At 40.4% G+C, this 25,492-nt stretch overlaps 1 protein-coding gene and 1 long non-coding RNA gene across 3 annotated transcripts; both read right to left on the reverse strand.

Annotated features, from left to right (window-relative positions):
• Positions 1 to 604: 604 nt before the first annotated feature.
• On the reverse strand, positions 605 to 1,574 carry LOC125010200. The gene is made up of 3 exons (XR_007113027.1): positions 1,518 to 1,574; positions 1,047 to 1,231; positions 605 to 745 (listed from the first exon to the last, which is right to left on the reverse strand). It is a non-coding gene; the product is annotated as an uncharacterized LOC125010200 (long non-coding RNA).
• Positions 1,575 to 7,060: 5,486 nt separating this feature from the next.
• On the reverse strand, positions 7,061 to 24,636 carry LOC125010165 (NACHT, LRR and PYD domains-containing protein 12-like). 2 transcript variants are annotated; one of them, XM_047588544.1, is made up of 10 exons: positions 24,507 to 24,636; positions 22,386 to 22,566; positions 12,951 to 14,267; positions 12,410 to 12,890; positions 12,114 to 12,287; positions 11,728 to 11,901; positions 11,244 to 11,417; positions 9,342 to 9,515; positions 8,901 to 9,074; positions 7,061 to 8,159 (listed from the first exon to the last, which is right to left on the reverse strand). In XM_047588544.1, exons 2-10 carry the CDS (start codon positions 22,546 to 22,548, stop codon positions 8,141 to 8,143), a joined length of 2,850 nt encoding a protein of 949 aa, XP_047444500.1. In that variant the 5' UTR covers positions 22,549 to 22,566; positions 24,507 to 24,636; the 3' UTR covers positions 7,061 to 8,140. The 2 variants fall into 2 exon arrangements, 1 of the variants encoding a protein (XP_047444500.1); XR_007113021.1 differs by lacking the exons at positions 7,061 to 8,159; positions 8,901 to 9,074; positions 9,342 to 9,515; ... (3 more) ...; positions 12,410 to 12,890; positions 24,507 to 24,636 and adding an exon at positions 19,597 to 19,806 and having other exon boundaries at positions 14,213 to 14,267; positions 20,167 to 22,523.
• Between the last annotated feature and the right edge of the window lie 856 nt (positions 24,637 to 25,492).

Below are 25,492 nucleotides of genomic sequence, written 5' to 3' on the forward strand. Positions count from 1 at the left end.
ACCCAGGGGAAACACCGTCTCGTAAAACGATCATGACACCGCTACAGAAAGCTTTAAGATCATCCAAATAATAAAACAGAACGTTGCACAGACAACAAGAACCACATACATCAAATCCAGCAGAAATATCAATCTCGACCAAAAACGGCAAATACACATATGAAAGATGGAAATAAAATTTATTTTACTGACCATAAAGAAACTATTCAGACTTTTCCTCTGATCATGAGAGCCAGGGTTCTGCTCCTTATTAATGGACTGAAAGTGGCTGACAAGTCCTTTCCTGTAGTTGGCTAGGACTTGTTAACAATGTCAGCTTTTCTTGAAAAGTCTGTCTTGAAGATGTTGACCGTATATCCTCAACCAGCTCAATTTCTCCTCCTTCAGGAATTGTACCATCATAAACCAGGTATTCAATTAACAACCACATTTCTGCTCGTCCAGCTCGCATCAGATGCAGTTCTCTAGCTCTGGCTAGCTCACTCTCTGACTGTCCAATCAGAGGCTGTGAGTACACTGACATCACCATACACCTGCAAGCAGACCATGGTGTCCTAAACTCAATATCTGAGTGGTTAAAGCAACAGTCTGGTCAACACTTACTTTATGCTGCAGGACAGCAGAAGTGATTGTGAAGGCCTCCAGGCAGATTTCTTTGAGCCCAGCAACAAATGAATGCTTAAATGTGATTGGATAAGAGCTTTGATATGAAAACACACTTGGAAGCAGCACAACCAGGGAAAAGCTAGAAAGGAAGCGAAGAGACCTTTAGGAATTATTCAATAGGTATTCATGGAAAATATCAGTAAGTCATCAACACCACTGTCCCGTCTGCAGACGCAGCAGCCGAACTCATTTATGGTGATCAATGGGGACTTCAACCACGTCACCTTGGACAGAACACTCACAGACTTCACCCAGTATGTTGATTGTCACACCCGTGACAACAAAACACTGAATCTGCTGTATGCAAATGCCTGCAATGCATACAGTACAACTGCCCTACCCCCACTAGGCAAGTATGATCACAACCTTGTCCTGCTCACCCCAAATTACGTCCCGCTTGTCCAACGGCAGTCTGTGTCCAAAAGGCCTGTATGGATGTGGACACAGGAGGCCCTGCAGGACTGCTTTGAGTCCACCGACTGGGAGGCCCTCTGTCAGCCTCATGGGGAAGACATCAGCAGCATGGTGGACTGCATCACAGAATATATCAAATTCTGTGAGGACTCTGCTGAACAACAAAAGGAGAGCCTTCAGGTCTGGAGACAAGGAGGAGCTAAGGAGGGTACAGCATCAACTGCGGGACAAGCTGAGGGAGTGCAAGGACTCCTACAGGTGTCAGGATTTGAGTGGTGAAGTGGTGTAGAGGACCCAAGTGCAGGACTCAAGATGAGGCCAGGTTTCAAACAAAAAAGTATTTAATGAAAACAAACAAAAACCCAAAAGGTGCTGTAGACAAGCAGGTAAATCCAAAGACTAAAAATAAACTCCAGAAACATGATAGAAAAACTTACAGGACACAAACAAGGCCAGGAAGAAGGTAACATTACACACCCACCGGGGGAAAAAACATCAACGATGCGACAGAGAACAAAGGGAAAGGCAGGGCTATATATGCACAAGAGGGCTCAGGGATGACAAGACACAGGTGAAACAGATCACGGCAATTAAACCAGGTGAGACCAATAAACAATCAACACACACAAGGAAACACAACAGACAGGAAAACAAGTACTTGACAAAATAAAAGAGGAAACACAAAACGTGGCACAAAATAAAAGACAGAATCGTGACAACAGGAGCAAGAGCATGAGGGAGGTGTGGTCAGGAATGAAGGATATAACTGGCTGTGGGGGGAGAGACAGGCTGTGGAGGTTGTGAAGGGGAACAGATACCTGGGAGTGAGCATCAATAACAGACTGAACTGGAGGACCAACAGTACAGCTGTGTCCTAGAAGGCCTGCAGAGACTCTACTTCCTGAGGAAGCTGAGATCCTTCATCGTGTGCAGTAAGATGCTGGAGATCTTCTACCAGGCTGTTGTGGCCAGAACCCTTTTCTCTGCTGTGGTCTGCTGGAGGAACAGCAACACACTGAATAAACTGATCAGGAAGGCTGGCTCTGTCATTGGCTGGGAGAGGAGGACACTTAACAAACTGACATCAGTCATGGATAATCGTGACCTCCCTCTCCACCAGATGACGGACACACAACAGAGCTCCTTCTCCAAGAGACTCAGACAAAGGACGCTACAGGAAATCTGTCCTGTCTCAATCCATACGCCTGTTTAACTCCTCATCTGTATGTGACACATAACATACACTGTTATATAGGATGTATGGCGTCGAGTGCCTGTACATTGCTGCTGCAACTGAGAAATTTCCCAGTTTGGGATGAATAGAGCGTCTGTCTGTCTGTTGTGTAGACATTTTTAGACCAGCAGAGAAGGCCTTGCAGGTCCTGGCAGCCTGAAAGTCCAGACATAGGGAGTCACAAGCCAGTTTACTTCTTGTGCTGATCCAAAGTCGAGATAGATGGAGAGGGTTGTGTCAAGAAGTGAACCCAGCATAAAACCTTTGTCAGACTAAACATGTGAATCATAAACATGTCTTCCACTCCAGATCAGTCAGGACTCTTCTTAACAACGACCACCATCTGAGCTGTTGACCTACAGGGTCCTGGTGGGAATAGAGCTACTGTTGGTTGAAGAAGGAGAGGAGGAAGAGAGTTTAGGACTGGAAGCCTAAGGAATGGAGGAGGAGTGTTCTGGTGATGATGCTGAACTACAGAGGTATGAAGCTGATGAGCCATACAATGAAGATGTGGGAAAGAGTAGTGGAAGCTAGGCTAAGAGGAGACGTTAGCATTTGTGAGCAGCAGTATGGTTTGATGCTGGGAAAGAGCAGATGTGATATTTACCTTGAGAATGCTGATGTAGAAGTGGAGAGAAGGGCAGAAGGAGCTGCATTGTGTCTTTATAGATCTAGAGAAAGCGTCTGACTGAATGGTCCATCTTCAACATATCTCTGAGATCTCCTACTACCACATGTCCCATTAAGGTCACTCAGGTCTTTTGGTTGTCCCAAGAACAAGGTTGAAGCTCAGAGGAGATCATTCTTCTCAAACTCTGGACCAGTTTCCCTCTGTAGGCTGTCCCAGACACTGCCTGGTTTAAATCCCTTCTTTAAACTTGATTCAACAAAACTTGATTCTTTGGTCTTTAATTCAGTTTGAGAGCTGCTCTGTCTTTTTATCCTGTTTTTATCTGGTGTTTTTAATTCAGCATTTTGTTCTTTTTTTCTTTTCAATGCTCTTTTCAAAGATTCGGGAAGCCACCTTTTCACACTGTTGAACTCACTTTTTTTTTTATCTCCACTAGAGGGCGGCATCATCAAGGAGGCGGTGCACTACTTGTGCACTGGGTTCAACCATTGTGTCAATAATAACTGCTGCCGTGAAGAGAACAATTGTCAGACTGAATGTTGAACATCAGCTAGTTTCTCCTGTTGATTTAAACCTTGTTGTACAGATGGAACATTGGCTGTGGATTATTCTTGCTGCTCTTTTCTTTGGTAAGATAGAAAGCTCAACATGTTTCCTCTTCACACACTTGAACACATTTGTAGCTGCTGATTGTTGTCCTTGAATCAATCATCTTTATTGATTCATCTCTTCCTCTGCATGTTCTGTTCTTCCCCAGAGTGTAAAGGAGAAGACAAAGTGATCCAGACACCAGGAGATGTCATTGCTACTGAAGGAGACACGCTCACACTCAGCTGTACTTTTGAGACAAGTTACGCAGGTCCAAGATTGTTCTGGTACAAACAAGAAGAAAATAGTTTTCCAAAGTACATGCTGAAACGTTATTCAAGCACAAAAGAAAATGCTCCAGATTTCCCTAAAGACAGATTTGATGCTGAGCTCAAAGACAAATCAGTTCCTCTGAAGATCCAGAAGCTTCATGTGTCTGACTCTGCTGTGTACTACTGTGCTCTGAGGCCCACAGTGACAGGAAACACCAAAACTCTGAACAAAAACCTTTGGAGCAAAGACAACGCAATACTCCACAACATCCACTAGAGGGAGCCACACTCTGTTCTTCTTCTATAGTTGCTTAGGATACAGTCTGTTCTCGATTCATTATCTATCTATCTATCTATCTATCTATCTATCTATCTATCTATCTATCTATCTATCTATCTATCTATCTATCTATCTATCTATCCATCCATCCATCCATCCATCCATCCATCCATCCATCCATCCATCCAATTAACAACCATCAGTTGATTTCAACTCACAAATTTCTGTATATATTTAAATGTCCAACACCTCATGGACATCCATATTTATAGATTAACCTCCATCTCTGGTAAAAGGTGATGAATATTTGCAGGAAGCTGCTGGTTTCTTCCTTTCTTCAGGAGTTGTGCTGTTTGAAAGTGAAGCAGGTCATTGAGTTTGAATGTGTTTGATGTTGTGTGGTCTTTGTAATTGGCATTCTGAATGATCCCCATGGCTCTTTGTTGTACTATTGATAGTGATTGTAGTGAACATTTCTAAGCATTGGCCCAAAGCTCCACAGTCATTTAACTCTGGTGAAACCAGTGAACAGTAGAGAATGTGGAGTGATGTGCTCCACAATGGATTTTCCTCACTGAGTCCTGAGAAGCTTTCAGTGAGCTTTCCACTTTATTGTGTTGTTATTTTGTTACACCAACAAACTTATTTTCATCAACTCTTTCAAAGTCCACAACTTCTACTTCCACCTTTTATTGTTTCCAAACAACATGAATTTAGTTTGAATTTAATGATCATTTGTTTGATCTTTAATTTGTACATATCTGCAGTGATCATCTCCAGTCGCTCATTTAAACCCCACAACAAAAATATCTGTCTCATCACTAATTTTAATCATTGTGAAACCTTTCAAATATCATTTCTATAAACACAAGCATGTGGATGTACACTCTCCCACCTCCACATATTGTTTCCTGTCCCCTCAGTAACTTCTCACCCAGTGCAGTACTACCCCTCTGATCCACACCTTTCCACTTTATGAACATGTTATGACTGATTGTGTCCAAAGCTTTTTGAACATCTAGGAAAACTAAACTGCAAACTGTTGCTGGTCTGTTTGTCATGTCCTCCGTTGGTTCAGTTATTGCCAGTGATGTTGAGCTGTTTGGTCTGAATCCCACTGACGGTGACAAAGTCATTTATGTTTTTCTATCAGTTTGTCTCATCTGTTATTGTCAGGTTCAGCAACCTAAAACATTCATAAACATCGCACAAAGAAGAGAAAGACAAGAGTTACTTTTTACTCGCGAACGGACAGAGATACGTTCAGTTACAATCTCCTACCGCTCTGAAGCGTACCTCGCCGTACCCTCTTTCTTTATTTCCTTAGGGTGGTTCCTGGTTACAACAGAAGTTGCAGCGCTAATGGGGAGGGGAGCACATAGCTGCAACTTCTCAAACGATACAAGCACTATCTTCTTGGTACATGTTTACTCGCTTCGACCTTGTCCTCGGATGGGTATGCTCCGTCTTCAGCCGTATTTCTGCGGCGAGGACGCACTTCCTGCATGTCACTGATGGCTCTGGGATGACTCAGCAGAAATCACGTCTCTCTACTTTTCCTTCCTGGAAAGCAACTCTATTGACATATACTGTTGCACATTGGCCTACTTGGAGATTAATAGATACTTAAACACTCAGAGTAATATGGGACAACTTTTGCACAATAATTCCAACAGTTATCGAAAAGTTTTTTCTAGAATCTTGGCTTGTAGGCGCAAAAACATGTAACAATAAACATCTTTGCTCAGTTTCTTTGCTCAGATACAATGAAAACCATATTTTCATCATCTTCTACATTGAAAACTATTTTCCACACAGGGCCATGTAGGGTTGGATTTTTTTCCTTTAATAATAAAAACCTTAATTTTGCAGGAGAACATTTTATTTCTCCCTTGACCCACCATAAGAGGTCACTTTGTCGGACAGGACTTTTGTTGTTTCCTTTGCAGGTTTCTGAGACCATAAAACAAGCTTTTAAGCATATTTCCATGCCAACGAACAAGGATTTAAAGTTTCTCCCAGATAAGAACGACCAGACTTCTTGGTGCCTGGACAACCTGTGGCAGATAAAAATGGTAAATAATTCGGAACTTTAAGATCTCTCTCTGACTAGAACTACAAACTATGAAATGTACACCGGTAACCAATGTACACCTGAATTTTGAATCTATACTCAGCTTTTGATTTGTATCACTTTACAGTTTTGTTCGTTATTCTACCTCAAAATTTGATAAAGTTAGATCCTTAGTATTTTAATCATAAGTCTCTACCATGGAGCCATACTGCCATCCACAGACTAGTTAAAGAAATGTCTTTGGAATGTAATTTTAGCGTTTTAATACGTCTATATTCTACAAAGCAAGACTGGTTAGCCTAGCTGAATATCATCTACATTTCCTTCTTGTGATATTAGTTAGCCTTGCTTACTATTATTATTTAATTGTATGGATTAGATTATTGAGGAAAGTCGTAGAAATTAATGAATGTCTCTGATAACGTGTTTTCATGCCGACATGGTGTTTCATTGAAAGTGTTTTAATTTCATCTCTGTTTCACCATTCTTCTGAAGAACAACATTGTGAGAAGTACAACTGTTAGTTAATACTCTCTTATGAAAGCACTGATATGTAAATCATCGTAAGGCACGAAAACCAGTTTTCCGAAAAAAAGGACACACCCTGCAGAGACGTGGTGATAAACTAGCACCTGGCCAGTCTTAGTCCAGTTATTTATGAAGTTCTTGCTCACATCTTTTTAGAGTCCAGTTCTCTCTTAGCTCAGTTCTCCTCTTAGTTAGTTTTTGTCTTCGTGATATTTACGCTGTTAATTCTGAGTTTTTATTGCCCACCAGTTGGCGTGTTTAGTTTTAATTTTAAATTTTTTGTCGCCACATTTAACACACAACTTTTTCAAAGTACAAGGTGAATTTTATTTTAACTGTCAAGACAATAACGCATTAATAATATTTTTGAAGATACTTTTGACCGGCCATTGAAGTACTTTTTAATTCCATCATTGACAATCAACTTTTAACAGCACAGCAACTTCACAGTTGTCACTTTTGTCTAAGTAACGCTGAGAAAACCTTTGCTGTAACCGACGCTGAGGTCCGGACCTGGATGACTGCCATCAATCTGCTCTTCGGTACCGCTGGTTTCCCCAATGGTACCGCTGTGGAAGATCGAGCTCACCAGGACAGCATTTGTCCCCGATCCAGTTGTTCGGAGCAGAATCCAAGGAGTTCCCATAAGTAGACCATCACCATCATATTTGAGTAGAGTTCATGATTGTGTTATAACTAAAGAAACCTTAAACAAATCTAAATCATTAATGTAAGAAATCAGGTAACGTTTGCATCCTCATTTTTGTTCATACTTCTCACTTTCGTTAAACGAATTTATTTTGGTATTCTCATCATTTTCCATTAATCTGTTATATTATTCATCATATTGTTTATTTTTCACCATTCACCATTGTAAATAAACCACATATTTCACTTAAGTTGTTGTCAGAAGATCCTTGTGAGCTGGAAATAGATAATCCCTATACTGAGAGCTGACGCCTCAGAAATGATGAGATTGATTATTTATTAATAATTAATATTGATCCAATATTAATTGATTTATTTTCACATCTATTCTAAACCTGTGGATGGTGCCGCCTTTTGACGAGTGCAGTTATGACACGTAATTGTTTAATAACTTATTTCCCCTACAGTTTCAAAACCACATCTTGTGTTTACTTGTGTTATTTGTCTCATATTGAAATTTGTTCAATGATCTGAAACATTTAGGTAATAAACAGTAAAAATAATAAATCCTGAAGGATCCAAACTCTTTTTCACACCACTGTATCTGAGTCAGTGGAACTGAACACTGGCTGCATCACTGGGAGAATAATGTGTGAGTTTAAGCTCATGTTTGTGACTGAGCTCACTTCTTGATCAACATCAGCATTTATCTGCAGTCAGAGTCTCTGTCCACACAAACTGCTGTTGCTTCATCCTCTGGATCATCAGGACACAGCTCATCCTCTCACCTCACACACCCTCCTGTTTATAACCATGACCTCCACCTGTAGAGAGGAGGAGAAAGAAGAGAAGAGGTGAAGGAGTGTTTCCCTTCATCATCACATCCAGCAGAAAGAGCAGCAGGGACTTGAGTCCTGTTCAGAGCAGCAGTGGAGCAGCTGTGGAGCTCAGCCAGCTTCCTTTCAGCTTCATGTTAACGTGTTGGAGTGAACACACACAGACCTGCAGAGACTTTTAGAATCAAGTCTGTTTCCTCTGCAGATTTCACTAAGAAATTGCTGAGAGTCCTGAACGCTTCATTACTGCACCAACACTTTAGTGATGGATTTACTGCTGCTCCATGGAAACAAAGATCAGCTGACTAAGAAACTCATGGTTACTAAATGTAATGCTGCTTCTGTGATGTGCAGGCTTCAGTCAGACTGATCTCAGAGCTGTGATCAGTTGTTGATCAGATGTGATGAATGACCACCACTGTCTCTATACATCTTGGAAGGCTGTCAGCTGGAATCCAGCTTTATTTCCTGGACACATCAACACAACAACAACAGTCGTCTTCATATCAACTCAAACACATGATCACAACAAGCTTCTGGCTCATCTGATTGGCTGACTGTTGTCTCTCTCTCTGTCTTTCTGTCCAATCCTGAAGCCTGTCTCCATTCTTCTCTCACAGCTTCACTGAGAAGCTGCAGATTTACAGGAAACACTGGATCTTTGATACTAACTGTGTTTAGGACGATACTGATGAAAGCAGCATGGACTGACTGGAACCCTCTACTCACCTCAGAGTCTCCAGTTTATAGTCTGGACTCTTCTCAAGATAAAGAAGCTGCTTCACATCTGAATCATTCAGGTTGTTGTTACTCAGGTCCAGATGTTTCAGATGGGAGGGGTTGGACTTCAGAGCTGAGACCAGAGAATCACAGCTGATCTTTGACAAAGTGCAGTTCTCCAATCTGAATAAAGAATAAAAGATAGAGATTAAACCATGAATAATTCAATCAGATGTGTTCAGGTTTTAAATGTTCAGCTCAATATCACTGGTCCTAACAACCTTTAAGCTTCATTGACTTTAACATTTTCTATAGTTTCTGCTACAAACACTCGTCTTGAACTAAAGGACATTTACAGATTCATGGAGAAATGTTCTGGATGAAGATAAATTAGATTCAGTTGGTGATTAAACATATCAGATCTAAAACAGTAACAGACAGTGAACTCACTCCAGAGTCTCCAGTCTACAGTCTGGACTTTCCAGAAAACCACACAGCTGCTTCACTCCTGAATCCCTCAGGTTGTTGTTAGTCAGGTCCAGATGTTTCAGATAGGAGGGGTTGGACTTCAGAGCTGAGACCAGAGAATCACAGCTGATCTTTGACAAACTGCAGCTCCTCAACCTGAATAAAGAATAAAAGTTGTGGGTTTGTAAAGTTCCTCCTTTAATCATGTGTTCAGAGCTGAAGAAGGTTCAGAATGAAACAGTTTAAAGTTCACATGTTGAAGGTGTTTTTTTCCTTCACAGTGAACTCTTTTAGAGTCTGGTTCAGACAAACTGAGACATTTGAAGACATCACCTTTAACTTAGAGAGAGTGGAATTAACAACATTTTATCAAATAAATCATTAAATAAGTGATTGAGCTCTAATATAAAATGACTGTTAGTGGGTGGCCTGCTTTTAATTTGAAAAGCTCTAAGGTGGAAATGAAGAGTGTCAGAGTTTCAGAGTCAATCATCCAGTGGTGGATTTGTGGAGCTCAACATGACTCTGCCACAGTCAATGGACTAAACCAGGGCTTTTCAATTACAAATTCAGTTGGTCCCATTTTAAAACTGACATCCTCAGCTTAATAACGAGGAGGTAATGACAAACTTCAAACAAACACAAAGAAAAAGATCATCAACTTTCATCATCACTACTTTTTCACTTCTCAACTATCAGAATAAACATGTTTGTCTAATGTAACCCGGACATCAAAACACAAAGTCATTCACATTCATGGAGATTAAATAGTTTCACACAGAAACACTTGCTGCTGCCATGTCTACATATACACTGGGAACTCTTTATTTTACTTTATTGCATTTTTAACTGTGCGCTTTAGTTATTGTTACCTTTAGTGTTAGAAAATGTCTTTATCCGTTGAGCCTGTGAACTTTACCTCTTCACCGCAGACAGAATAAACGGTTTTTAGATTTCTTTGTGTGTCTGGTACATGTGAAGAAATTGACAATAAAGCTGACTTTGACTTTGAAATCAAATAAACGTATGTGATGTAGGTGTAGTATATTATCTTCTTGTTTTTCTCTTCTGTCCCTTTCCTGTGTTTGGGGTTTGTGAAGTGTGTATAACGTTTAAGGTCAAAAGGTCATTTACCAGATGCCAGCTCGTAAAACTAACCAGACGTAAGGACATAAGTTTTGTTTGTGTATGGTTATTCTTGGGGATGACCATCCTATATAAGGTGACAGTGGGAGCTGAACGAGAGAGGGGATTCGACGATTGGCCAGAAGTCCTCTCCGCTTCGGCTGAGTTTTTGACATTGTTCTTTCTCATAATAAACCTTTTAAAATGCAAGATAAGACTTGTCAGTGGTGATCACTTCTTTCTTCAGCAAATCAATATACAACATAGGAACATCAAAAACGTGCTTTCAAATGCTTTTAACCTCACTCCACTGCATGTCAGAGGGAAATTTACACTTTTGATATATATCAAAAGTGTAAATTTCCCTCTGACATGCAGTGGAGTGAGGTTAAAAGCAGCAGAGATCAGGCTATAAATGCGCCACATGAAACTAGACGTGTGGGGGTCATATGAATCACAGGACGTCCCAGGTGAAACGAGTCGCATGCAAATACATTTTTCATCTCATGCACCCCCTAGAGGCAGCTTCAGCATGAGATACTTCTTATTATTTATTTGTCCCTCATGTCCCTTTACAGGCTCCGTAGAACCATGAGCTGGACCACTAGATCTTCTTCTGGGCTGCATGTGGCCTGAAAACAGACTTTACCATGAAGATCCCTCAGTTTGAGGAACAACAAAGTTATAAATGAAGATGAATTAGATTCAGTTGGTGATTAAACACATCAGATCTACAACAGTAACAGACAGTGAACTGACCCCAGAGTCTCCAGTCTACAGTCTGGACTCTCCAGAAAACCACACAGCTGCTTCACTCCCGAATCCTTCAGGTTGTTCTCACTCAGGTCCAGATGTTTCAGATGGGAGGGGTTGGATTTCAGAGCTGAGACCAGAGAATCACAGCTGATCTTTGACAAACTGCAGTCACTCAATCTGAATAAAGAATAAAAGATGTGAGTTTGTAAAGTTCCTCCTTTAAATCATGTGTTCAGAGCTGAATAGGTTCACAATGAACAAGTTTAAAGTCCACATGTTGAAGATGTTTTGTTCCTTCGCACTGAACTCTTTTAGAGTCTGGTTCAGACAAACTAAGACATTTGAAGACATCACCTTGAACTTAGAGAGAGTGGAATCAACAACATTTTATCAAATAAATCATTAAATAAGTGATTTAGTGTCAGAGTTTCAGAGTCAATCATCCTGGGGGGGGGGCTCAGCACACAAAGAAAACATGCAGTCTGACCTCAGAGTCTCCAGTCTACAGTCTGGACTCTCCAGAAAACCACACAGCTGCTTCACTCCTGAATCCTTCAGGTTGTTGTTACTCAGGTCCAGATGTTTCAGATGGGAGGGGTTGGACTTCAGAGCTGAGACGAGAGAATCACGACTGATATCTGATAAAATGCATCTCACCAACCTGATTAAAGAATAAAAGATGTAGATTAAAGGTCTAATGATCCAAAGAGGGGAAATGTATTAATGTATCATGTGAGTTTCATGGTGACTCAGAGCAGTGGTCTTCTATCAGTCTGACTCAACAACATCATTAACAGTCTGTGACTGTGTATTTAGTTTTTATAAACTGAATGAATAAAGAAAACCTCCAACATCTCCAGTCAGTGAACTGACCTCAGAGTCTCCAGTCTACAGTTTGGACTCTCCAGTCCAGCAGACAGATGCTTCACTCCTGAATCCTTCAGGTTATTTCTACTCATGTTCAGCTCTGTCAGATAGGAAGGGTTGGACTTCAGAGCAGAGGACACAACTTCAAAATCGGTCTCCAAGAGTGCACATTGAGTTAATCTGTTATTATAAAACATAAAATCAGCTCATTCCATTCTTGATCCAGACTGAATGAGTATAAAACAGAGTGAGGTGATCATCTGATGAACATCTGACTGATTCTGTTAATGATCAGGACTCACTGAGCCTTTCTGCAGTTCCTCACAGCTGGGATCAGTCTCCGTCGTCCCTCCTCTGATGTTTTGTACTTCTTCAGGTCCAACTCATCCAGAACCTCCTCTGACATCTGCAGCATGTAGGCCAGAGCTGAGCAGTGGATCTCAGAGAGTTCCTTCTCTGATCTGTTCTCTGACTTCAGGAACTCTTGGATCTCCTGATGAACTGCGAGGTCATTCATCTCCATCAGACAGTGGAAGATGTTGATGCTTCTGTCAGGAGACATTTTATAAGTGTTCATCTCCTTCAGCTTGTTGATGGCTCTCTGGATGGTGTCTGGACTGTTCTCTGTCTGACCCAGCAGACCTCCTAAGAGTCTCTGGTTGGACTCCAGAGAAAGGCCATGAAGGAAGCGAACAAACAGGTCCAGGTGACCATTTTTACTGAGCAGGGATTTCTCCATGGCTCCATAAAGGAGGTCATCCAGAAATGAGACCAAACTATGATCTTCTTCAAACTGTTGAGAAGTCTTCTGAACAAAAGACAAGTTTGATTTCTTTTTTTTACATTTTTTCCCCAGGAAGTCCTCCAGTACCTCTGTCTTCCAGTTGGTGTAACAGTGGAACATGTAGACGGCAGCCAGAAACTCCTGAACACTCAGATGAACAAAGCAGTAGACTGATTTCTGGAAGATCACACTCTCTCTTTTGAAGATCTCTGTACAAACTCCTGAGTACACTGAGGCCTCTGTCACATCCAGACCACAGCGGTCCAGGTCTTCTTGGTAGAACATGATGTTTCCTTCCTCCAGATGTTCAAACGCCAGCCTCCCCAGCTTCAGAAGAACTTCCCTGTCAGCCTCCATCAGCTCCTGTGGACTCGTCTCATGTCCCTCATGGTACTTGTTCTTCTTCCTCTTTGTCTGAACCATCACAAAGTGTGAGTACATGTCAGTCAGGGTCTTGGGCAGCTCTCCTCTCTGCTCTGTAGTCAACATGTGCTCCAGAACTGTAGCAGTGATCCAGCAGAAGACTGGGACTCCACACAGGATGTGGAGGCTCCTGGAGGTCTTGATGTGGGAGATGATTCTGCTTGATTGCTTTTTATGTCTGAACCTCCTCCTGAAGTACTCCTCCTTCTGGGCGTCAGTGAAGCCTCGTACTTCTGTTATCCTGTCAACACATGTAGGAGGGATCTGATTGGCTGCTGCAGGTCTAGAAGTGATCCAGACCAGAGCCGAGGGAAGCAGGTTCCCCTTGATGAGGTTTGTCAGCAGCACGTTGACTGATGCCTTCTGTGTGACATCAGACACAACCTCACTGTTGTTGAAGTCCAATGAAAGTCTGCTTTCATCCAGGCCGTCAAAGATGAACAAAAGTTTCCAGACAGCCAGCTGCTCTGCTGTGACCTTCTGTAAAGTTGGATGGAAAACATGGAGCAGCCTGAAAAGACTGTACTGCTCATCTTTGATCAAGTTCAGCTCCCTGAACGAAAGCACAATCACCACACTGACATCTTGGTTTTCCAAACCCTCTGCCCAGTCCAGAGTGAACTTTTGCACTGAAAAGGTTTTTCCAACGCCAGCGACGCCGTAGGTCAGAACCAGTCTGATGTGTCTGTGTTGGTCAGGTAAGGCTTTAAAGATGTCGTGGCACCTGATTGGAATGTCATGGAGGGCCTTCATCTTGGAAGCTGTCTCAAGCTGCTTCACCTCATGTTGGGTATTAACCTCTTCACTCTGTCCTTCTGTGATGTAGAGCTCAGTGTAGATCCTGTTGAGGAGGGTTCCTCTTCCTCTTACATCAGTTCCTTCAGTCACATGTTCACATCTCCTCCTCAGACTGATCTTTTGTTCATCTAAAACCTCCTGCAGACCAACATCATCTGGAAAGAAGAAGAAACCAGATACAGAAAGAAAACAGTCATCCCTGTTTGAAGCCACAAAGAACAGAAACTGACTTTAAATGTTTTGTAAAGAGTTTTTTCTTCTCATTATAACAAATTTTTAGAGGAAACATTAGAAATGCTCTTTGTTCTATCAGCCTCTGAGGGGGCGTGTCAGTGTTTGATTGACAGAAGAGGCAGCTGGTCTGCAGCTCTTCATCTAACAGATCATTGTGGTTGTTCCTTTCTCTCTAACATTTAAGACTGATCCACCAATAAAATGATGATTTCACATCACTACCAACTAAATACTGATAATCAGGTGACAAACACACTGCATCACGGCTCCTAGTCATGTTGAGACTCATTGTGAGCTCATTTATTTCATCAAAAGCTTGAATCTGTGCATATACCACCCTCTCCATGATTCTGCTCAAAGCAGGTAAAATGCTCATAGGTCTAGAACTGCCCTCATTAAAAGCTGATTTGGTATCCTTTGGTAAAGGAAGAACCTTAGTCTCCTCCCACATCTTTGGACACAGGCCCACATGTAGACATCTGTTAATTATATGACACACAGGAGATGCTATGATAGCAGCAGTCATTCAGTCATTCTGAATCATTTACTATCCAGGTTCTCTAGAACAGCTGATTTACTATCAGGAAGAGAGTAGACTAACCGCTCAACCTCACCCACTTCAACCTGTTCAAATTCAATACACAACTTTTGTCTTTCGTTATAATATTCTTAATACAGTCGTGTGATTTAGTGTTGCTTGAAATGTTCATACCCTGCCTTAGTTTAAATACTTTACCTTCATAAGTGGTAATACCATCAATCAACAAAATCATCTGATTCCACTAAGGGTGTGCATTGATGGCTAATTTCGCTGGTACTTGTACTAGTGTCAATAAAGGTTTAGGGCCCTGCGGCCACTAAAAGGCCCCCAAAGAGCAATTAACTAATTTTATTTAATTCATTAATAAATTTATTTATTTTTGCATGTATGAGCAGTGATTTCTAAATGACTACAGATATAATATTGTACAACACACAATTTTACATCAGCATAGTGCGGGTGCTGATGTCGGTCTAACCATTCTCTAAATGTCAACCCTCCGCTGCACCACTAATGTTGTGGCCTCCTGTCGTGCAGCGCATACTGCACATCCAAAGCGAAGGTAGTTGATGGCAAAACAATGTCGCAAAAAGGACATTTCCTTCAGGGGCAAAGATAATAAAGAGGAAGAGGAGAAAACATCAAGATAAAGGTTTGTTTGCATGTCTTAGTAATGGAACGTTATTAAAGAGATTGGTGAGGCTGTCAATAGCAAATTAGCTAGGTAGCTAAAAAGTAGAGAAATGTATCTTTTAACTGGCCGGATAATTAACTAAATATTCATGCTAACATGTTTGTATTTGTGTGATATTGAGATTTAACTGTGATTGAGCTGATTGTTAGGGTTGGCCCGAAACATTTCTGCTTTTTTGGCTTCAAAAAAGCAGTCTCCAGGGGTGGTCCAAAAACAAAAGTTTTTGCTAACGTTTGATAGTAAATATTAAACATCACGTTGTGCTAGCAAGTGCTGTGATGCTAGTCAACCTGACGTGTGTGTACCGTTATACCCCTAAGTTTGAGATATGTTGTTTGCACAAATTGTTTGCTGCAGATCATGGTGATTTATCTAAGTAGAAAAAACATGTACTTTACTACAATTCATAAGTTACCAGTCCATCCTCAGGCTCAACTGTGAGTAATGCATCAGGTTACGGAAGACTGCCACCATACAGTATACATTTAATTTCTGCATATAGGAAGAATTACACCCAAATGGAAATTGATTTAGTCAAAGTAACTCATTAATATGTGTGTTTATATATATATATATATATATATATATATATATATTTCATCTCCATCCTCTACAGATCTACAAATCGCTGTACGTCACAATTTGGTCGAGCATATCGGGACATGTAACAGGCATACGGATATGCTCATGGACCCGTTGGCTGCAGACCCGCAGACTGAGAGGAATGCAAGGAGTCGACACCCATTGACGAGAACCGAGCCGCAACTCCAAGAAGCTCAGTCAGCTGCTGGTAGCTGTTAGCCCTTAGCTGCTTCGCACAGCGCAGCACTCAAAACTTTTAAAAATAGTTAGGCTCCATTACAAATAAAATTTTCATGGATTTTAATTTGATTTGATTTCTTTATATTTTTCTTCCAGATTTTTCTGTAAGAGTAGTGTGGTGCTCTGGTGGTAAGTAATAAGTTGATGAAAACTGAATTGTGTTTGTGATTTTTAAAGCTGAAATAGGCAATTTTCAGGTTGTCAGCTTGTAATGGTGTTGTGGATCACAATGTTGTTTTCAGGTTGCTGTTTTTGCAGATACCATCATGTTGATCAAAACCAGAATATACAACATACAGAAATATGTCAAGATAAAAGAGCCAAGCCTCGAGGAATTCTTAAATTCTGGTAAGTCGTACCCAAAAGCACAGTGTCAGTTACACAGCTAAAGGAACTAAGCGTGTTGGTGTGTTTATCGTTTTTATTATTATTATTGAAAATAATTGTTGTCTTCACCTTTTAGCAATCATTTTGGTTAATCCTGAGCATTTTATATTTATTGAAATCTTGTTTTGTTTTTTGTTTTTTGTCATAGCTTTCTTGAAGTTCAGTTTCACCAGTCAATGGTGGTGTCAAGGTTTTTGATGAAACAGGAACAGAGATGGATACAGAGGTCTTCTCTAGACATAGCGCAGCAACCCAACACTGGCGTACTAACCATCAAGTTTGATGACGGCATAGTTGCTCACTATAATCCATGGAGTGTAATGATGAACTTTTTTATTGTTACAAAATAAAACAAATAGGTATTATTCCGTCCCATCTTTTTCTCCTGAACTACAGATTTCAAGGAAACTTTGTCCAGCAGTACCCAAGGAGCAAATTTCAGTGCACTGTCTGATGGTAGTAGTAATGACAAAGTCATCCTCGTAATTGTGTCCTCCAACTCAGATGACACAATCATATTAGAGAAGAGTGACAGTCCATCCAGAAAACGACAGAGGGCAGACGACGAAGTCAAACTTATAAGTTGGTGTAGGAAATTCATTACTCTGGGACTTACCATGTTTTATTAGATTTTTAAGTGTATGTATTGTCAGTTATGAAAGGCTTGTCCACTTCACAGGTGGTTGAATTGGTGCCAACAAGGAAACCTGGGGGCGACCATATCATCAAAGAGTACCACCGCACTAAAAGTCTGACTGACTTCTCGCGCCGACAAATGGTCAACATACTTGTGGCTGGTATGACTGAAGCGCATGGGTAATTTTGTTCTCCGGAGAACTTTTTTGTACTGAAAACATTTATTATGATGTTCTTGTTATTGGCTTGGCTGTAAAATCATTGGAAGTATGTCTTTTAACAGTATTGAGTTTACTCTTGTCAGGACGGGCCTGCCACAGAATGTGAGAGAGATGTATGCTCAAGGCATCGTTGAGCTCTTCCTGTACTTGATGGATCCTTACTCTAAAAATGGATATGTAAGCCCTTGCAGACTGAGAGCAAATTTCTGTGTGCATGTGCTTATAAAATAGTTTAGAGACCTGGTTTTAAAAATGAAAAGGGTACATTTATATTTCCACACCAATGATCCAGTTTTACATTAATTTAACTTCCTAATTTCAATGATCTTGCTGCTGTTGGAACTAATCAACTTTTTGTAGTTTTGAAGGGACATTTCTATGATGGTCAAAGTGGCAGTGGCTGTCTGGCATAGTGGCTTATCAGAAAGCAGAGGATCATCACGTCAACTGAATAGTGGACCAGCAGCCAGAAGAGAGGCTTCCTTTAGTCCTGAGATGACCTTAAGTGAAGAGCAGTGCAAGGAGGCCATGGCCTTAATAAGATACTGTATTGATGAACCTACTATCAAGCAGAAGATGAAAATGACATTTCAACATCGTCGCAGTATGGTCCTTGATGGAGAGAAATAGTCAGATGTCTTAACTGAATTTCCCCACTTCAAAGATGTGAAAGGCCTGGTAATTGAATTTTTTTGCATTAAAATATGTAATTGTTCTTTCAGTTGTTAACAGCAACAATTCTCTCTCTCTCAGTTGCTAAAATTGAATAAGCATACTTTCAAACTGTTTGCTCATCCATACATTTACATACTGTATCTCCTCAGCTGCTAAATATAAAATGTAATATTTTTCCAGTCAGTCCCATTTAGACAGGCTTTTGGTATTTCATTTTTCTGTTGCAGATTGAGCAAGACTTCATCCTGCAGTTTGGAGATGGTGTAGCTGCGAGATTTATGGAAAGGTTGGTCACAACAGGACACAGCAAATTGAGAAGAGTCGAATTCTTGGTGTTAAACTAGACATACACTAGTAGAGTTAATTATACTCTGGGTAGAGTTAATCCATTATAATTTACTCTCAGTCCATAAATAGTTGGTGTCAAAACCGAGTGTAAAAGGGAAGTGTCACTGAATCAAACCTCTAGGTGTAAATGTTTAAATATTAACTCCGAACTTCTTACTCTAAACTCTGATCCTGTATTTACTTAGAAAATCTAGCACCAGGTGATGTGGTCCTAGCAGATTGAGGGTTTACTGTAGGAGATGCTGTGGGCTTGTACAGTGCTCATCTCAAAATACATGCCTTCACCAAAGGGAAAAGACAATCTAGCGAAGATCGAACTTGAGGACTCAAGGGGACTAGCAGCTGTTCGGATCCACGTTGAGTCATTGATCTCGTAAGGAACAAGTACACCATTTTACAGAGCACAATCCACATCTCTCTGTGCGAGACTTCAACTGCAGGAAACCTTACATCACTCGACAAGATGGTCAGAGTGTGCTGTTTTCTGTATAACATTTGCCCATCTATTGTTCCCTTGGAGTAGCATGGCTGTCAGTGTCTTTGTGCCACATGTAAATCACACTGTAAATGGTTTGTCATGTTTGTTTTTAATGCAGTGCTGTTCCAAGCACGTAAAAATTTCAACTTATGGGTAAATTAATCGATTGTGGAAATTAATACTATGTACATCTTTGATTTTATGTCCAAGAGATTAACTGATTCTAAAATACAGGTTTTTTTTTACAGTAGAATCAGATGTTGTTTGTCTTGTTTTATTTTTGTTTTCACAAGAGACACAGTAATAGGAGCAATAGTTCAGAAATATTGGCATACCCTATATCTGCAAAAATACTTTTCTCTTACAGCTAGAATGTGGCAGGGCTCTTTAAGAGAAAAGCTGATGTTTCGAAGCGCTTCATAAGGAACCCCCCTGACAGATTCCTTACTTGGCTGAGTCCAAGCACAGGGCTTCTGTGTGCAGGCCTGTCTATTTCTGATGTCAACAGCAGCCAGGACTGAATACACGAGGGCTGCTGCATGAGATCACACCTCTCCTAAGCCTTACAGGTGTAGTGAGTCCTGACAACTGTTCCATCCTCCTGCACTGTGATCCAGGGGTGTGGGGGGGTCACACTCAGGCTCTGTGAATGTTTTACCTGCCGTTTAAAAAAAAAACGTAGGTTTAGTATGTCAACAAGAATACTACCTTGCAAAAACAATCCTTTCATTAAGCGCAGCGGGGTATTTTTCCAACAATTATAATGAGGTTGATTCATGGATCTATTATAAGAACCATGGGTTGGTTAAAACGACCTCTTAACCTGTATCAATGATACAGTGACATGGATACAATGACCTTGCAACCATTACTTTCACGTTAGTTTTAACCACATAGCAGCGAATATATTGGTAAATAAACACTTAGATAGCCAAAAACAAGCTAGGTAAATGTAACATTTGTGGTAGTTTTAATCGGCCAGAAAGCTCATATAGTGGTAAATAAATACATAACTTACCTTTCCCATGACCAAAAACATTTTTTGGTCCTCCAGGTGATAAAGTTTTGCCTCGGTGACCCAACCTGAGGTGAAGCACGGGTAGGCTTCGGTGCTCTTGTAAGCCTTCAGGGACACGCCGGTGTAGGGGGATGGATTATGAATTAGATAAATGTACAAATTTACCAAAAGGACAAATTTGGCAAATTTAAGGCAGATTGAAGAGGAATTAGCCTTTCAAGGGCAATTAAGTAGGGATCAAAATCCAAAATACCAATTTTCTTTAATTAGCATTGTTTTTCGGAAGGTGAAAGAGTCGCATTTGCCGTTTGACTGGCCATTTTTCTCCGTGACCGGGTCGTGGCGCTAGGTCGTAAAGATGGCGGCCGCAACAAAAATGTGACGTCACTGAAACACATGAATAGACACTTTAAAAGTATTAAGATCAACTCTTACCATGTTAATTTGGGTATGCTGATTTTACTGTGTAGTTGTTTCAGCTGAGAGTTTATGATGAGGTCTTCCAAATGGCCATTGTTTTCATTCTGTGTCACATCTACACTTACCTTATGGTGGGAAATTCTTGGATTTGGCATTGCCACATTAGTATGCCAATGGCAAAAAGGTTCCTTGATTTTTTTTTTTTTTTTTTTATAGGGGGTTGATTTCTTTTCCTGTTTTATTTCCTCATCTTTTTTGGTAAAGCTGTAATTCAAATTAATGATGTTTTTAAATTACTGTGTGAAACATTTTGCTGTTATTTCCAAAGCCAGGCTGGGACAGTGAACTTTCATCCATTATCCTCCTCCTCCACCTGATACCTTCTTCAGCCCAAGGCTAGAGAAGACCAGGCAAGGTTTCTGCAGCTCAAGCTGAGAAACACCTCGTCGTGTTCAAAAAGGTTTGCGTTATTGCTTATGAGGATTATCTTTACAGATACCAATAAGAGATTGGGACTGTTTTAATCGTTTTTTTTTAATTTTATTTTATTCTTTAACTTTTAATTTTGACTTACCATCCATGAGTTCTTACGGTGCCTCTGATGCAGTTGAGTGACTTGTAGTCTTTCATAAGGTAATTTGATATTCAGAATTTTTATGATAATTCGTCATGTCACTGTCTTAGCCTCATATGTAAAAGTAGGTAAAAGGTGGATGAAACACGTTGAGTTTAGGATGTTTGATTAATCACTTCTGTAACGCTGTTTTCTCTGACTTGCTCCTGTGTCTAATGCTCAGTGTCTTTGTGCTAATCCCAGTCTTGCTGCAGAAACCTTACCTGCAGCTCATTTTGTGTTCAATGTGTCTCATGATTGTGGGCTTGTGAATTTATTTTGTTATATCTTTATTTATTATGTTCTAATTAACTGCTTGTGAAAAAAGCCTACCAATAAATGTTTTTGAGAATGTATTGTTGTTCGTGGAATTAAGTCTCTCATAATTTTAATTATTATTGTATTATAAAGCTGTATTGAATTATTACATATTAAATTTAGGGACTAAAACTACCAAAATAAAAAAATAAGTAAAAATAGTGTCATTATTTTTCATACCATGTAGTGTTAATTTAACCCAGTTGGGAGAGTTAAAGAACGAACGCTGACATAGTGTTAAATAATTAACTCTACTTTAACTCTGTAGAGTGTGGAGCTATACAACCCCTGAAAAGGTGTTAAAATCAACTCTGCAAGAGTTGCAAATTCTTCTTTAGACATGACTGCACCAACCAATCTACATTCATATCTCCTAGTAAGAAGATTTCTCTGTTTTCATCTGATATTAAACATCTCACAAAACCCATTCATATACTGGGCATCAGCACTAGAAGGCCTATAGAAACACCATGCTATGATTGGTTTTAAATAAACCAAATAGACTTGTACACAGATAGCTTCAATATCTTCTCCCATAAGGTCATAGTGTGGTTTGACCAACATAAATAGCTACTCCACCTCCAAACTTGTTTCTGTCTCTGTAAATGGAGAAATTCTCAGTAGCTACAACTGAATCAGTGAAGGAATCATCAAGGTGGGTCTCAGAAATAGCTAAGATTAATACAGTTACCTCCGACAACACACTCCACATCCTGATACTTATTTCACAGACTACATACATTCACATGTGCCAAGATCAGGACCTTCTGAAGGCCCAGCTTGATGCAGAACATATCAGTATTAGAAGTAGTCATTGCAGTAAGTGAGAAGCACTGAACATGGTCATTCTAAAAGAGTCAGGGGTCACCTTTGAGTCTCTGTACAGTTGGACATTCATATTTATCCTGTCGACTGATGAAGCCTCTCTGTGTGCCTGAGGGTCCAGGTTCTTCACTGAAGAGTGGAGGTTCATCTCTGGACAGATCACTCTTCATAGACAGACAGCTGGATGCTGTAGACTCTTTCTCCATCTTCTGACTTCAGTCAGTCTGAGAGGTAAACCAGTAACACTCAATGAGTTTACATCAACTTCAGATAGGGTCAGTCCTCTCCAGTCATGTGATTTCTCTACAGTCATTAAACCATTAAAAATCAAAGTCTTTCTAGCTATGATGGAGTAATACAAGCTAACTATGAATGAATGGACAAACTGACCTGAAACCAATTCACTATCAACATTGCTAAATGTGTTGAAGAATTTCCAGTTCCTTGATTGATTCCTTTCACTTTGATTAGTTTGATTTGACCAATGACTTCTAGTCAAACCTGTTCAACTTGATTTTAGAAGTATGGATCCTTTCAAAGACTACAAAGGGAATTCCTACATTTTCCTCCATGAACAGAATGTGAAGAAGCTCACGTATTCCAACTAATTCTTTAGATTCAGAATCAGCTTTGAAAGACACACTGGTTCATTTTGTAACTCAGACTAGTAAACTACAGAACATATTCTCTTCACTTACTACCAACTTCTTCTGGAAACAAATGGAAGAATGGCTCAAACTAATGAACTCAGATCACAGGTTGATGGAATATACGTAGGAGAAACAGGAAGACCTGAACACAATTCTCACAATGGAAACACAATGAACACACAAAGTAAAAGAGTTTAGGAAACTCCACTTTTATGAGGAGTTCATGAAATAAAACTCAATTACTTCATGTAAAAACCATATGACGTCTAAATGAGGACTTGCAGGCTAAGGGATGGTATAGAATCTACAACTGCAGTGATGCTGATGCTGCATTTGACTCTAACTAAAGAAATAACGACTGAATTCAAAGGACCATCCCAGAGAAGACTATGCAGTACAACTATTCATAATCCATGGCTCATGAAGGCCATATTAAAATACATTAACCACAAAATAAATTATATAAAAACCCCAAACTAATAATTAAAATCAATAAATCAATGACAGAAACAAACTAGAAAGAAGAAGAGTAATCATGACGTAGAACTTCTAAATGCATCTCAGGGTGACTCTAAGAACTCTTGGAGAGAACTAAACAAGGTCTTGAACAGGGGCCAAAAACCTCCTGTGCTCCCTGACCATGATAATACTATAAGTAATGTCACCAGTAACTCCAGTCTTACCGATACATTGAATGACCACTTTGTTTCCATTGGTGAAAGCCTATCTAGTAAAATGAGCCAACCTCAGGGTGCCTCATTTAATGATTATCAGGTAACTACCTGAGCTCTTTCTTCCTGAGTCCAACAAACTGATGAAGTCTATAAAATCATCATGAACATGTTCAAAGTTCAAACTCAGCTGGAACCCACTAAATCTCCAGTGAAACTCTGAAAGGTGTTGCCATTGTAATTACTGCAGCCCTTACTTACTGCATTAATCTGTCTCTACTTTCTGGAGTAGTAACACAAGCAGAGACAACTGCACGACTTCCACCAATTTTCACATGTGGAGATAAGAACCATTTGAGCAACTAGCGTCCACTCTCCATCCTGACAACTCTCTCCAAGGCTCTGGAAAGACGAGTCTACAATAGACTTAGCAGCTATCTGGACAAGCTAAATGCTACTGTCCCATCCCAGTATGGATTCAGGAAGAAAATACTACATACACGGCAGTGATTGATCTAACTGATAAAATCAATGATACAGTTGATACAGGTGATTATGGTATTGGCATTTTTTAGACTTGTCCAAAGCATTTGACACCAGTAACATTGACGTCCTAATCAATAAATAATAAACACTTCGGTATCAGAGGCCTAGACTGGTTTCATAGTCATCGGTTTGAAAGACATTAATATGTTTATGTAAATCACCAGGAATCAGCTGATTCATCACAAGTTGGTGTGAATGTTTGAATCAAACTGTTGAGTTCTGACTGTTCTTCCCTCTACAGTCCACATGGCGAAGAAGAAGAGGAAGAAGAAGAAGAAGAAGAAGGTTAACACTCACCCTGCTTCAGCCTTCAGTGTTCCTCTAAATGGAGTCTGAACTGACTACACACTTGAATTGAATTCCGCCTCTCTTCTCCATTTACAGGAAAGCAGGTGAGTTTATCTCTGGGTGTAGATCAGACTTTGTACCTGTTGTGTTTGTGAGTGCTGCTCTCAGCTTAAACTAAAGGGCTTTTATTGAAGATATTATCTCTTTATCTGCATGTTGTGATCAAGTGTTCAAGGTTCTTTATTGTCATTTATATGTTACACATACAAAACAAAATGTGTTTCTCTGGTTCAGGAGCACACAAACATAAAGAATATGAAATATAAAGATGCAATTAAAATGTGTCAGATGCAGAGAATAGAGCAGTAGATGGTCTTTGTCATATTGTTTGAGTCTCTCAGCTCCTGGAAAGAAGCTGAGCTGGAGCCTTGATGTTTTGGTCCTGATGCACCAAGGAGGAGGCTGAATAGTGTATTTGCTGGGTGGGTGGAGTCCCCCACGATGCAGGCTGCTCTGCACTTGAACTAGCTGGTGTAAATGTCCTCTATGGACGTCAGGCTGCAGCAGCAGATTTTCTGTCCCATTCAGACCACGCTCTGCAGGGCCTTCCTGTCCACAGCCGAGCACTTCCTGCACCAGGAGGTGATGGAGGAGGTCAGAGTGTTCTCCACCACACACCTGTAGAAGGCTGTGAGGACAGCAGGGCTCAGTCCAGTTTGCTTTAGCCTCCTCAGTAAATAGAGGCGTTGGTGGACCTTCTAGACCACGCTCTCTGTGTTTGTGGTCCAGTTGAAGTCACTGGAGATGTAGAGCCCCAGGTACTTGATTCTGTGGACCATCTCTACAGTTTTTTCCTTGATGTGAAGGGGAGAGTGAACGTGGGAGAGATCGCGAGATGCTGTGATCTCACGAGACGGGTGAGGTTTTGAATTGTTACATGGCGGCATAACGCTGCACGATTAAACCGATTAAATCAAGACTTTAGAGGATAACAT

The sequence above is a fragment of the Mugil cephalus genome, chromosome 7 (assembly GCF_022458985.1).
Source record: "Mugil cephalus isolate CIBA_MC_2020 chromosome 7, CIBA_Mcephalus_1.1, whole genome shotgun sequence".
In the NCBI taxonomy this organism is placed as follows: Eukaryota; Metazoa; Chordata; class Actinopteri; order Mugiliformes; family Mugilidae; genus Mugil; species Mugil cephalus.